General features: G+C 20.5%; 4 protein-coding genes across 4 annotated transcripts in view; 2 read left to right on the top strand and 2 right to left on the bottom strand.

Annotated features, from left to right (window-relative positions):
- Positions 1 to 442: 442 nt before the first annotated feature.
- On the bottom strand, positions 443 to 4,588 carry PF3D7_0216300 (conserved Plasmodium protein, unknown function; the record flags this gene model as incomplete). Its single annotated transcript, XM_024473267.1, has 1 exon — positions 443 to 4,588. The coding sequence occupies one exon, from the start codon at positions 4,586 to 4,588 to the stop codon at positions 443 to 445; it is 4,146 nt and encodes a 1,381-aa protein (XP_024329078.1).
- A 571-nt stretch (positions 4,589 to 5,159) lies between these two features.
- On the top strand, positions 5,160 to 6,016 carry PF3D7_0216200 (conserved Plasmodium protein, unknown function; the record flags this gene model as incomplete). Its single annotated transcript, XM_001349630.2, has 2 exons — positions 5,160 to 5,780; positions 5,954 to 6,016. 2 exons carry the CDS (start codon positions 5,160 to 5,162, stop codon positions 6,014 to 6,016), a joined length of 684 nt encoding a protein of 227 aa, XP_001349666.2.
- Positions 6,017 to 6,468: 452 nt separating this feature from the next.
- On the top strand, positions 6,469 to 10,017 carry PF3D7_0216100 (conserved Plasmodium protein, unknown function; the record flags this gene model as incomplete). Its single annotated transcript, XM_002585348.1, has 1 exon — positions 6,469 to 10,017. One exon carries the CDS (start codon positions 6,469 to 6,471, stop codon positions 10,015 to 10,017), a length of 3,549 nt encoding a protein of 1,182 aa, XP_002585394.1.
- Positions 10,018 to 10,371: 354 nt separating this feature from the next.
- Positions 10,372 to 15,000, bottom strand: part of PF3D7_0216000 (DEAD/DEAH box helicase, putative) — a gene marked incomplete at both ends in the record, with an annotated part of 5,994 nt that continues 1,365 nt past the window's right edge. Inside the window, one exon of the mRNA XM_001349629.1 lies at positions 10,372 to 15,000. This exon is cut by the window's right edge and continues 1,365 nt beyond it. Coding sequence (XP_001349665.1) covers positions 10,372 to 15,000 — 4,629 coding nt within the window.

Here is a 15,000-nt window from a genome sequence, read left to right as displayed (position 1 = left end):
TCTATTTATTTATTTTGAAAGTACCGAAAATTGTTAAATGTAAAAAATATGTTCGACAGAAAAATAAAGAATTGGAAACATTAATAAAAGAAATATAAGGTACAAAAATGTATAATTTAATTAATATATGTAAATGATGAAAAGTTATTTATTAGTCATTAAAAAAAAAAAAAATATATATGTATATATATATATATATATACATGTATTATATAAATTTATATTTTCTTATTTTTTGTTTGACATATGAGGATCAAAAATATTGCCTATTTATATTTAATTATAAGATAACACACAAAAAAAATAAAATAAAAATAAACATATATATATATATATATATATATATATATTTATATATTTATATATTACCGGGTAAACCCCTTGTATATAAAGCCTACCCTTTCTTATCACATTAACAAATTAAACGATGTGCACATATTTCTTAAACACCCTTTATTATTAAAATGTCTATTTGATAAGGCATGTTATGCATTTTATACTCGTAAGATACCTTTATATTTCCATGTCCAAGGAGCATTTTGTTTACTATGTTTAGTACACTTCTTTGTATATCCGAGGGTGTTGGAGCAACGTGATATTTGTGTTTATATTTGTAAGATAATAACGAATTAAGAATATTCAGGTGTGATATGTTGACACATTCGATTACATTCTTATGATTATGTAAGGGTATTAATAAAAAAAAGTGATAAAGAATATTTAAGCTTATGTCAAACATTGAAATAAAGTTCTTTGGTAATGGTGTTGTTATTACTGAAGAAATGTTTATATTAACATGTTGAAAAGATTGATTTTTTTTTTTTTTTTTTGTTATTATTAGTTGATTATTTATATAAACATAAATATAATAAAGTATCCTAAATATATATGATAAAACAATATGAAATTTGTTAAATAAAAATAATTGAGATATGGATGTTAATATAAATAAGAAATGAATTAAATGTGATAATTGATTATTTTGTATTATATTTTTATCATTTATTTTTTTAAATATATCTTTACAACATGTAAATAAAATATGTTTATCATATATTGCCGTTTTATTCATATAGGAAAGGATACTTATAATATTTCCAAAATTTAATTTTTGGGTTTGTAATTTTTTATAAATATTATAAAATAATATCTTGTCATATATATTCAATCTTGTATAACTTATAAATATACTACATAATAATCTAACATCTATCTTTTTTTCATCTTTAATTATAATATTTTTTATCATCTTTATTAAATGAACTTTTATATTATAATATTGGATATCATTCGTATAACTCATGTAATTCAGAAGGGTATTCAGACAAATAAAATTAAATTTTTCTTTTTCATTCTTAAACATATATTTATCATTACTACTAATCTTTTTATACATATTTTTATTTTTTTTTATTTCATATGTTTTATTATACACATCTATCTTTTCAGATGATTCATTATTATTACTATAATTATTTTTTCTATTCCTTGAGAAATTTACTTCTGACCCCTTGCATACATATGCCTTTTCAATTTTTGACATAATGCTTTCTATAAATTTTTTATCCATAATTTTGTAAAAAATTAATCCATTCATTATTTTGATTATATTAACAGGAACTAAACTATTTAACATATGTTGATCTTTTACATTAAATTGTATATTTTTTAAAAACGATCTCCAAATATAAAAGGGAAGAATTTTATTAGCACCACCTTTTTTTTTTTCCTCATATTGGTTCTCTTTTTTAACCTTTTTTTGGTTCTCTTTTTTAACCTTTTTTTGGATTTCTTTTTTAACCTTTTTTTGGATCTCTTCCTCTTTTTCTTTCTCTTTATCTTTTTCGTCTTCTTCCTCTTTATCTTTTTCTTCCTCTTTTTCTTCCTCTTTTTCTTTCTCTTTATCTTCTTCTTCCTCTTTTTCGTCTTCTTCCTCTTCCTCTTTCTCCTTTTCTTTTTCTTCCTCTTCCTCTTTTTCCTCCTCTTCAACAGTCTTTAACACCAACCCGTTTCTAAAAAAATATTTACTTAAGACATATTCACTAATTCTTATTCCGCATACCTTATTAACAAAATAAAAAAGGACGACATACATTTCATATGTATAACACATTTTAGATAAGGCATTTATTATATTACTAAAAATAATTAAATCTATATACTTTTTTTTCGGCATAGCTAATAAAAAGGTTAAGATATAGAACATTTTAATATCTACAATTTTGTGTTGGTAATAAATATTTAACAAATGACTTAAATTTTTTTCAATACAATAGATAGAGGAATGAGCCACATATGTATTATCATTACATATATTAAGATAATTTTTATAAGATGATAATATAGAACATGTATTCTTATCATAGTTATTTTTTTCCATTTTTCCCACAGCAAGTTTATTTTTATATACAACAGGATCTACGTTATTATATATATTTAGATTACATGTTTCTATGTTTTTTATTTTACTACATATATTATTATTTTTATTAACAAGCAATTTGAATATTTGTCGTTCAACTATAGTGTTGACATAAGGTAATAAAGATATAATAATATCTTTAATATGATATATTTTTCTTTTATTATTTTTCTTTTGTTTTTCTATTTCCTTCTGATAATATGAAAGAGCATATAGTAGCTTTGTTAACTCATCTAACGTAAACATGTCTGTACAATTATCTTGTGAGTATAATAAATCAGGAACATAAACGAATAAAAAATTATTATAAAGAAGTGGATCTATTTTATTCAAATAATTATGTACTATATTTTGTTTATATTTAAATTTTATGTTTCTATGAAATGTGTTATACATATTATATTTTACCTTGTTATATTTTTTAGGTTCCACATTGGAATGTTTATATTTGATCACATTATTATCATCATTATTATCATCACCATTATTATCATCATTATTATTATTATCATCATCACCATTATTATCATCATCATTATTATTATTATTATCATCATTACACATATTAACAAACGAAACATTCAAATCATTTTTCAATTCATCAAATGTCATTATATTAATTTTCCTCATGTTATGTTTAAAAAGGTCATGTATAATATCGACAGACCTTTCAAATATATAAAAAATGTTTTCATATAATTTGCTATAATTCAATACAGTCAAACTATATAATAAAGATATTATTGATTGTAAATGTGTTTCCTTTTTTATTCTTTCCATAGGTATATTATTTTTTATATATATTATTATATTGGTTATTATATTATTCCATGTATCATCTATATATTCATAATTTATTTTTATATTATTTGTTGATATGTTTTTATAAAACAAGATGATTTCATATAATAATGTAGTCATATTCACAAATGTACAAAAGAACAATTCCTTCTTTTTTTCATCTGTTCTAATAACATGTTTTGTAACAATATGTTCATTTTTTATATATTTGTTTAATATGTTTGTACTAATTGATTTATTCATATGTTTATTATTATTATTATTATTATTATTATTATTATTTCCATATATGTTTTTATTTTTTTTTTTCCTACCATATATATTATTTTTAACATCATTCGTCTCATTATTTATATCATCATGTTGGATATTATTATTTCCCCTATTCATTTTATAGATAAGAAAAGATATTCGCTTGTGTATAATCAACTCTTCTATATTACTATGCGTAACGAGAAGAGCATTTCGTCTATGAATTTTAAAAAACATAATTATTATTTTAATCAAGTTATTAAAAGAAAGCGTACTATCCAGTTTTTTATCACATATTATAAGAAGTGGTATAATAACCTGTAGTATATTTTTATATACATTACAAATGTTTTCTATACATAAAAAGTTATATATTAAAATATGATACGGATGACGCTTATGATACGTATTACGGTATTTATTTATTTTTTCTTCTTCACAATATAATGTAGATACGTTTAAAAATAGAGATACTACCATGTTATAATTTAATATATGTATCCATTGATTATTAAGATATAAACATTTAAACAAATATATATTAAAAATATCTTTATTTCTTATTATATTAACACATGATAATAATACTGTAAAATATGATTTATTCAATAATATGCTCATTATATTATTACATTTTTTATCTATTAATTTCTTTATCTTATTATATAATAAAATTTTATTTTTTTTTATGTTCTTTTCATTAGTATTAAGTAAAGGCGGGCTACATTTCTCAATAGCTGCATCATCATCACCATTATCACCATTATATTTTGTACTATGATCATAATTTATGATATTATTATTATTATTATTATAATATATATTATTAGAATTTATAACACATTCTTTATTTTTCTTACTCTTTAAAATAAAAAGAAAATCTTTTTCAAGTCTTAAAACACATTTCAGCAACTTAACATGTTCATCATATATTTGTTTATCCGTAAATGTATCCACTGTTCTTATGTTGTTTATATTTCTTTTAGAACTACTTATCGACTTATGTATTAAACAGAATATCTTATTATAACTTCTACATGTTGTCAAGTAATTTATTTTATATTTATTAATTCTGTTGGATATGTTTGAAATGTTTTGAGGTACATAAAACATAGTATTTTAATGAACAACCATTTTGTTTTTTTTGTTTTTTTTTCAACTTCAAAAAAATAAATAAATAAATGAATAAATATATATATATATATATATATATATATATATATATATAGTGATATTATTCTTTTACATATTTTTAAATATATACATATATATAATATATATGGCAATCATTTAAAGTAAAAATTAAAAAAAAAAAAATACTACATACATATAAAATTATATATACATATAAAATTATTTATACATATATAATTATTTATATATATATATATAATTATTTATATATATATATATAATTATTTATATATATATATATAATTATTTATATATTATAAGCATAGTTATTCATTTTAAAAATTTGATGATTTAACATTTTAATTTTTTTTGTAATATAAAATATATTTCATATAAAATATATTTCATATAAAATATATTTCATATAATATATATTTTATATATCATATATATTTTATATATCATATTTATTTGTATTTATTTTTATATTTATTTTATTTTATTTTATTTTTTTTTTCCTTTGTTATGGCCCCTCCCCCCCTTCCTTCAAATGAATAAGAATAAGAAGAAGAAAAAAAAAACCAACCACGTAATTGTGGAAAATATTCAAAAAGAATGTTCATTTGTTTTAAAAAAGGAAAATAACGACATATATGTTAGTAATAACAAACCTATACAAATATATAACGATAGAATTATTAAACTATTAAATGAAAGGACTCATAAAAATGTTGAAGAAATTATAGAAGGAGATTATAAAGATTTAAATAAAAACAAATATATTAATGACACAGTTTATATACATGCTGTTGGTATAAATATACTAAAAGCCTCTTATATAATTCAAGATCTTTTTTCTTATTATCATGAGTTTGTAAAAAGTATTCAAGAACCTACAATATCACATAATAAAAATAATAACAATAATATTCTAGAAAAAAAAAAAAAAAAAGAAGAAAAAAAAAAAAATCCTTTAAGATATATAGATATTCATATTGAATGTAATACACTCATCATGAACGACAACATTATAACAAATATATATGATATGGATCAACATTTTAATCATAATAAGAATAATGATGATGACAAAAGTTTCTATGATGAATACGATAACTTGATAAAATTTGCATCCATGAAATATGACCCTCTCAAGCACAAATATTTAGAGGTTCGAAAATTAAAAAAATAAAAAAAAAAAAATAAAATAAATAAAAATAAAAAATAAAAATATAAAAAATTAACTGAATTGAGAGAATATATAATATATAATATATAATTGTATTTATTTCATATATTATTTTTTTTTTTTTATTTTTTTTATTTTTTTTTTTTTTTTTTTAGAGATGCAAAGAAAGAAGAGTAACAAGTGTGACAATAGGCATAAAGAAAACACCAAATAAATGATATATAAAAATAATACCAACTATTTTTTATATGTGCATAATTATATATATATATATATAAATATATATATAATATACATAATGTTAAAATGTTTTTGTAGTCATAAAATAAGAACACATATATATTATTAATTTATTTTTTTAAGTATTTAATTTAATATGTTTCATACTTATATATAATATATATATATATATATATATATATATATATATATGTAATAAATATATGTTGTGAATAATATAATAACCTTTTTAAGAACAAGAAATATATTTTTATATAAATCACTTATTAAATGTTATATTACACATATATATATATATATATATATATATATATATTATATTTTTTATTTTTTATTTTTTATTTTTTATTTTTTTTTATTTTTGAAATATTTATCAATTTGTCATGCTCCTGACACTATTACTATAAACCCTCGGCTTTCTAATTTTTATATGGACATACAAAGAAAAATTAAAAAATGCATAACTTTAAAAAGAAAATTAAAGAATCCAAAAGGATGTCTTACAAATCTTAAGAATAAGATTATAAAATGTAACGTAAAGGATTTTCAAAGTACAAGGAATAGATATTTTTTTAATATATTCGAGAAAATAATAAAGAGATATATATTTAATAATGTAATGAATACTAATAGAACAAATAATTTTGGTATAGAAAATATATCATGTACACAATATGATAAGATAAAAAATATTCCTTATACATGTCATAATATAAAATATGATATACATAGTTGTAATAATAAACATATATATGATAACAATTCTTATAATATAATAAAAAAAAATAATATGGATCTTTCTTCTTTTTTAAAAAATATTATTTTTAATATAAATTATTTGTTATACCTATTTAATAAAAACAATCGCATTTATTTTGATTTACACGTCTTATTTAAAAATGATTTATTATTACAAAGAAATATAAATATATCCTATGAAAGCAATATAGATAATATGTCTAGGGAGGGGGTACATCATAAAAGAGACATATTAATTAATACACAATGTTTATATAATATTAATGATTTGTTTGCTTTGTTTATATTTTATGTTCATATTAAGAGATTTTATTTCGACTTTTTTTTTACAATTCTTAAAAACATTAATGATATGGAAAGTACAAATGATTATAAAAATGTATGTTATATGAACAACATACATAAGGAACATATTTATCATATTTTTCCACACAAAAATTATTATAACATCCAAAATATGAACAGTGAATATTGCCTAAAATTTTTAAAAGCTTGTATACAATTAAAAAATATCATCTCCAATATTGTAAATATAAATAAGAAAAAAAAAGAAAAAAATGTTACAAACCATCAGAATAATATCCGAACATGTCGTATTAATTATTTTGTATTTATTAAAAATGCCATATTTAAAAAATGCAAAATTATAAAAAAGAAAGAAAAAAAAAAAAAAAAAAACGACGAACAAATATATATTAAAGCATACATCCATAATAGTGTGTATACAAATATTTTTAAGGACATGTTATTGCACAACATAAAGATAGAGAGAAAAAAAAAAAAAATAAATAATAATAATAAAATAATAAATAATAAAATAATAAATAAAAATATAATTGAATTATTTAATAATAATATAATAAGGAAAAAATATATTCATTTTTTTTTTTTAAAAAAACAAAAATATAAAAATATGACGTACCATAAGTTTAAAAAGAGAAAAGATATGAACACATTAATAATGTGTGATAAATATATAAATAAATCCATATGCTTATTTTTAAATAATTTTCAAGACTCTTCTATTTTTATAAAGTATATGAAAATTATTAAAAAGGCAAACATAATAAATTATTTATATGATGATCATGTTTTTATTAAGTCATTAATGAAATGTGTTAAAAAGAATTGTGCTTATTTCACAGGACAGGATTTGATATTTATATATAAATGGAAAACACATATGAATAATTTGGATAATATAAATCAACATAATAATAAATATAAAAATAAACATAATAACAATATGTATATTAAAACAGACAAGGTAAAAGATAACAATGTCCTATTTCCCTTCTCTCTTATAAAAGATGATATTTTTCGACACATTGAAGATTACCATTTTCATCATATAAAAGATATTATATATATATGTTACAAAAACAAATTGTATGAATATAAATTATTCCATAAAATTATTAACCATTTAATAAACAATATAAACAAAATATGTTCTAAATATTTAGTCACAATAATTATACTTTTGTATAACAAACTAAATTGTAAAACTCAGTTAAAAGAACTGTTATTCATCTTATTAAATAATTATAGACCATCCTTAAAACAAAGAAATAAAAGAAATAATATATCAATAAATAATATCTATTTAAAAAATATAAATAAAAAATATATTAAAAAAAAAAAAAAAAAAAAAAAATATATATATATTTATACTATATGCAAAAAAAAAAATAATGTTGGTAATATACACAAACATAATGTTATGATGACATCTAATCATAACAATATTCTATTTAGATCCTTTGAGTATGTAAAAGTACACAAATTATTATTATTTATAAATATTTTAATAAAAAGTAATATATATATTAATTATGAATGGTCCCTTTATTTTTTATCTTTGATTAAACAGAAACATGCTTTTATAAAAAAGAAAGGGTTCTATATATTATGTTATATATTATTTCATATACAAAATAATCATATAATATATAAGTCTTATGAGCATATTTTCAATCCTTATAATAAATATAATATATATAATATATATAATATAATAAAATGTACTCTACCTCAAATTTTAGGTACATCAAATATATATTCATTAATATATGTAGCCTTTCTATATAGCACTAATAACACAATCAATTTTATAAAAATATTTTTTACAATAATCCAAAAATTTTATGATTCTTCTATGATCAAACAAATACAAAATGACAAAAATAATTATCAACATATATCATGTCATAATTATAGTCCTAAGAAGGATAATTCAGAATATTATATACCAGATGATCATAACAAGTTATTATATAATTACTCTTATAATCAACTATATGAAAAGAATCATTTTAATGATGACAATATTTTTATACATGATTTAAAAATTTATGAAAGAAATATTAATAATAAATATCAAAAAATAAAAGATAAAAAAAAAATATATGCATTCAAAAATAAAATTAATTTAATAAATATACCATTAATATGTAATAATGTAAAAGAACATTTCTCATTTAATCCATATGTCAATAATATAAAATATCAAACACGAACACCCGAAAATATTTCCAAATTAATGTATATAAATAATTCACAAGAATTTCAAAATACACAGAAAGATAATTTTCCACATATATTAAATTATTCTCTATACACACATATCAAAAATAATCCTATAAAAAAAAATCAAACAAATAATCTTTATATTAAAAATGATTATTATAATCAACAAGAAAAAGAAATAGACAAGTCATGTATAAATAATAAATTTGAAACTATCAATAATTATTATAATATATATACACATAACCTTTTTAATCGTGTTCATAAATCTCGTTTAATACTTATACTTATATATCATTTTTTATTTATTATTAGTTCAAATAATTTACATAATAATAACAACAACATAATATATAATAATATTAATAATATTCAAAAATCAAATTCTGTCAATACAAATTTTACAAATATAAAAGAAGATTCTCTCTTATATAAAATAAAAAATAAATATCTTTTCTTGTTGTATCAAACATATATGATATGTATATCTTATATAAACATGTCATTAAAAATAACCAAAAATATGAATAATAATAAGAACGCCCAGTCGTCAAAAATGCACAAACAAATATTCTCCCACATATCGGAACTTGTACAAAATAAAGATAAATACCATATGGTAAATGAATATGCGCACTATCCTTATGAGATAGACATATGTATAAAAAGGCTCATCACAAAAAATAAATAAGCATATATAAAAATACATACATGGTAATATATATATATATATATATATATATATATAATAGTACTTGTAATATTTTATTAATATATTAATAAATATGATACACGTGCTTTTACGTGTGTGTCTGTATGTTATTATTTAATATTTTTACCCCTTAATATACATAAGTCCAAAAAAAAAAAAAAAAAAAAAAAAAAAAAAAAAAAAAAATTGGACAACCTATATATACGTGAAAAATAAAAAAATGCGTATATAAAAATATATGATGTGAAAATTATTTATAAAACTTTCATAATAATTTTTGTCTATTTATTTGTATTTATTTGTATTTATTTGTATTTATTTTTTTTTTTCCATTTACTGGGAACTTTTTCTCTTTTTAACTCTTTTCTTATTTTCATCATCCACATGACATTCTTGTTTAGTGTGCTCCATACTATTATTTCTTTTTTTTCCCTTTTTCAAACATATGTGAATATCTTTGTCATTTCTCTTTTTTATACTTGTTTCCATATACGTTGATGAAGTGTCACTTCTTCTTTTAGAACTTCTCATATTATAAGGACTTTTTTTTGTACTATGAACATTTTCGTTTGTTAGAGTTTTATTAATTTCTAAATCGTTTATATTTAATGATGATATGTTTTTTGTTGTCTCAAGATGTTCTTCTTTTATCTCTTCTCTATCTTTTACTTCTTCTAATGTTGTTATATCATTGTTATGTTCCATGTCAGATTTTACTATATCTTTTTTATTTCTACCTAAATCTTTTTCTACACTCGATAATAAATTAGGTGATGATGAATCGATCAACTTAAGAAATTGCTTTTCTGTTAATTTTTCTTCTTGCATCAAATTAATATTTATTACTTTTCGTGACCTCTTAAGATTTATCTTATCTGGAGAATCATTTGTATCATCATAAAATAAATAAGCTGGTAATTCATCTTTATTTATTAATTTATTACTTTTAATTAATATCTTTTCTATATCGTTTTGATTTTCTTCTTTTAAAATAAAACCGTAATAATCTTCTTCATCTTTTACTTGCATCTTGTCATTTATATATGGATCATGGGTATCTGAATATTCCTTTGTTGTATCATCTTTCTCACTTGACATGTAAATCTTTTTTTTTTCATCCATATGTATATTACTATTTATGTCATCATCCTTATCATCCTTCTGACATTCCATTTTTAACCTTTTATTATTCTTATTTTGTATTATGTTATCCACATCACACTCTTCATTTTCTTTTATTTTTTCATCTTCACATTGTAAATCATCAGTATCATGTTTTCTCTTAAATATTAATCGCTCGTTTGATACCTTTACGCATTTAGTATTATTATTACAATATTCATCCAATATTTTCTCTTTAACTCCTTCATTTATACTACTTCCATTTTGTATGCCATTATTATTATTATTATTCAATATGTGTTTTCTTTTTTTCTCTTCTTCTTCTTCTTTATCTTTATCTTTATCTTTATCTTTATCGTCATCTTTATCTTCATCTTGATCTTCTTCTTTATTCCTATCCCTTTGATTTTCCTCATCGTCTTCTCCCTCCTCTTCCTTTTTTTCCTTTTTTATAATTGAGCTCAAATATGTTTCATTTTCTTCCTTCTCATCTTCACTCATATAAGTAAACTGTCCACTATCTACATTTTCTACATTCAAAGTATTTAATAATGAAAAATATTGCTCCCCAAAATAACGTTTATCGAAATCGAGGAAATATTCCAATTCTTCTTCATTCCTCTTCATATAATAATTTAATAATAATGGATTAGTAGGATGCGTTGTCATATCATTTTTTTGATTTCTTTGAATTATATCCTTCAATTTATTCTGCCTATCCTCATCATTATATATTTTATTAAACAAACCTGCCTGAATTACCTTATCATTTATACTCAGCTTGTGCTGAGCCTTTTTAAAAACCAACTCCTCTACTCCTGATAGTGTAATAAATCGAAATACCTTCACCACATTTTTCTGACCTATCCTATGACACCTACACATCGCTTGAATATCTTGATGAGGATTAAAATCGCTGTCAAATATTATTACCGTGTCAGCTGTCTGTAAATTTAAACCCAAACTTCCTGATCTTGTAGACAGAATAAATATCATTGCATCTTGGTTTCCCCCATTGACGTTTTTGTCGTCCATAATTTGGAAGTCATTAATTTCTTCCTTTTTGAGTTCGGATATTTTGACACTTTGGCTACTCGTATCTTTTTCATTTTGGCTACTTATCATTTTAATATTTTCATTACCTGACATGTTCATATTTTCATTACCTGACATGTTCATATTTTCATTACCTGACATGTTCATATTTTCATTACCTGACATGTTCATATTTTCATTACCTGACATGTTCATATTTTCATTACCTGACATGTTCATATTTTCATTACCTGACATGTTCATATTTTCATTAACTGACATGTTCATATTTTCATTAACTGACATGTTCATATTTTCATTACCTGACATGTTCATATTTTCATTACCAGGCATTTCACAATTTGGCTGTTTTCCTTCATCCTTCTTATATTCCACATTATTATTAAATTGGTCGATAATTTTTTTTCTCTCTTGGAGTCCAATATTTCCATCCAGTCTATGATATTTATATCCCCTAAATTCAAGGTAGTCACATAGAATGTTCATAAGCTTTGTCATCTGTGAGAATATGAGGACTTTATGTTTAAATTTCAAAAGTTTGGGTAGCATACGATCAAGGACTTCAAATTTCCCACTACATTTAATTATATTTTCATCAATGTTATAATCATATAAAAATAAGTATGGATGATTAACAATTTTTCTTAATTGCATGACAATATTTTGAAATATTTTTGTTGTTATAGAACCATTATGATTAACTTGTTTGAATCCTTTGGTTTGTATTTGTTTATATAATATTTTTTGATATAGTGATAATTCAATATGTATATTATATTCATATTTTTTGGGTAATGATTTTAGAACATCTTTTTTAACTCTTCTTAACATAAAAGGTAAGAGTACACTATGTAATCTGTTTATGATTAAAAGTTGTTCTTCTTCTGTAATATGTTCATAAACGTCTTTTTCGTTATGTAATGATTTAACAAACCATTTTTCGAAATCTACGCATGAAGAAAATATTTTTGGTAAAAGAAAATTAAGAAGAGACCACAATTCTGATAAATTATTTTGTAATGGAGTTCCAGTTAATAGTATACGATATTTACTTTTAAATTCTGATAAGAATACATGAAAACGTGATTTATTATTTTTCATTCGATGTCCTTCATCAACAACTATATAATTCCATGATATTTTCATTAAAAATGATTTCTCTTTTATAACTAAATCAAATGTAGTAATACATATATCAAAAGTTTGTTCTAATAATTTTTTAGCAATATGTTTTCTTTCTAATTTATTTCCTCTGTATGTTATAACATTCAATGATGGACACCATCTATTAAATTCGCTAATCCAATTAGGAAGTGTAGATAAGGGTACAATAATTAAATTTTTAACGTTAATATTATTTTTAAATTCTTTCAAATATGCAAATAAACTAATGGTTTGTATAGTTTTTCCTAAACCCATTTCATCGGCTAGAATACCATGTAAATTATTATTATATAAAGAAACTAGCCATTCTAAACCTTCTAGTTGATATTTCATTAATTCTCCACCTATAAGAATGGATGGTTGTTTTACTTTTTCTTTAACAACATGAGATATATTATAATAATTTTCTCTAGCATTTTTATAATTACATATTTTTGTATTGTTTTCATTATGTTCATACATTGTGTCATAACCTTTTTTATTGTTATATCCATTTTGTTGTCCATGTGTTGTTAAATTATGTACACTTTGAAGAATATTATTATTGTCTTTCGAATTATAATTTTTATGACATTTTTCATTGTCTTCATTTTTATGATTTATAAGACCATGGAAGTTTTGTTCTGATGATTCTTGATATGCTTCTTTTTTTTGGTATAAAACACATTTGGACATATTATTTAAAAATTGTTCGGTTACATCTAACAATTCTTGTAAACGTTTATTTTTAGCTGTTTTAATTAACTTCATATAAGCTTCTATATCATTATCTTTTAATAATTTCATTCTTTCTCTTTCTTCTTTTTCTAGGATAATTTTTCGTTTTTGATCTATAGCTTTCATTTGGTTATAACATAAATTTGCCAATATTTTGGAATTCCTTTTTTTTTCTTCAGATAATAAGGTCATGTAATTATTATGTTTGGTTAGTTCTTTCCAATTTGAAATTAACATATATTGTTTCAAGCTAGATATGTTGTTATGAATTTTTGATTTGTTATGAATTTGTTTGATATATTCTTGTAATTCCTTTTTTGCAACATGTTCAATTTTTTTTATATCATCATTAAAATGTATGGATACTTCATTACTCCTAAAAATGTGTTTGGATTTAGATGTTGATTTTCTTTTTTTATGTTTCACATTATGATGTTCTCCATATATACAATTAATATTATTATTGTTATCATTGTTATTATCATTGTTATTATCATTGTTATTATCATTGTTATTATCATTGTTATTATCATTGTTATTATTATTGTTATTATTATTGTAATTATCATGGTGATATAATTTTTTTGTGTTAATTTTTTTTTTTCTATTTCCTTTTTTATGCTGTTCTGGAGATATTGATTCAATGTTTATATTTTGATCCATAAAATTTGTCCATTCATTTAAAATGTTCATATTATTTATATTATTTTCCGAATTCATATATTCAATAGTTTTATAATAATTCATATTTCTTATATTGTCATTAGTTTCATATAGCTGATTAAGTTTTGTGTGCACACGACATTTATTTGTGTTTGATTTATAAGCATATATATTATCTACTTTTGTATTTTGATAAGATAAGTTGTTCATATTTTTTATTGGTAATTTCATTGGATGTGT

The sequence above is a fragment of the Plasmodium falciparum genome, assembly GCF_000002765.6.
Source record: "Plasmodium falciparum 3D7 genome assembly, chromosome: 2".
Classification (NCBI taxonomy): Eukaryota; Apicomplexa; class Aconoidasida; order Haemosporida; family Plasmodiidae; genus Plasmodium; species Plasmodium falciparum.
This window is presented reverse-complemented; position numbering and strand designations above follow the sequence as displayed.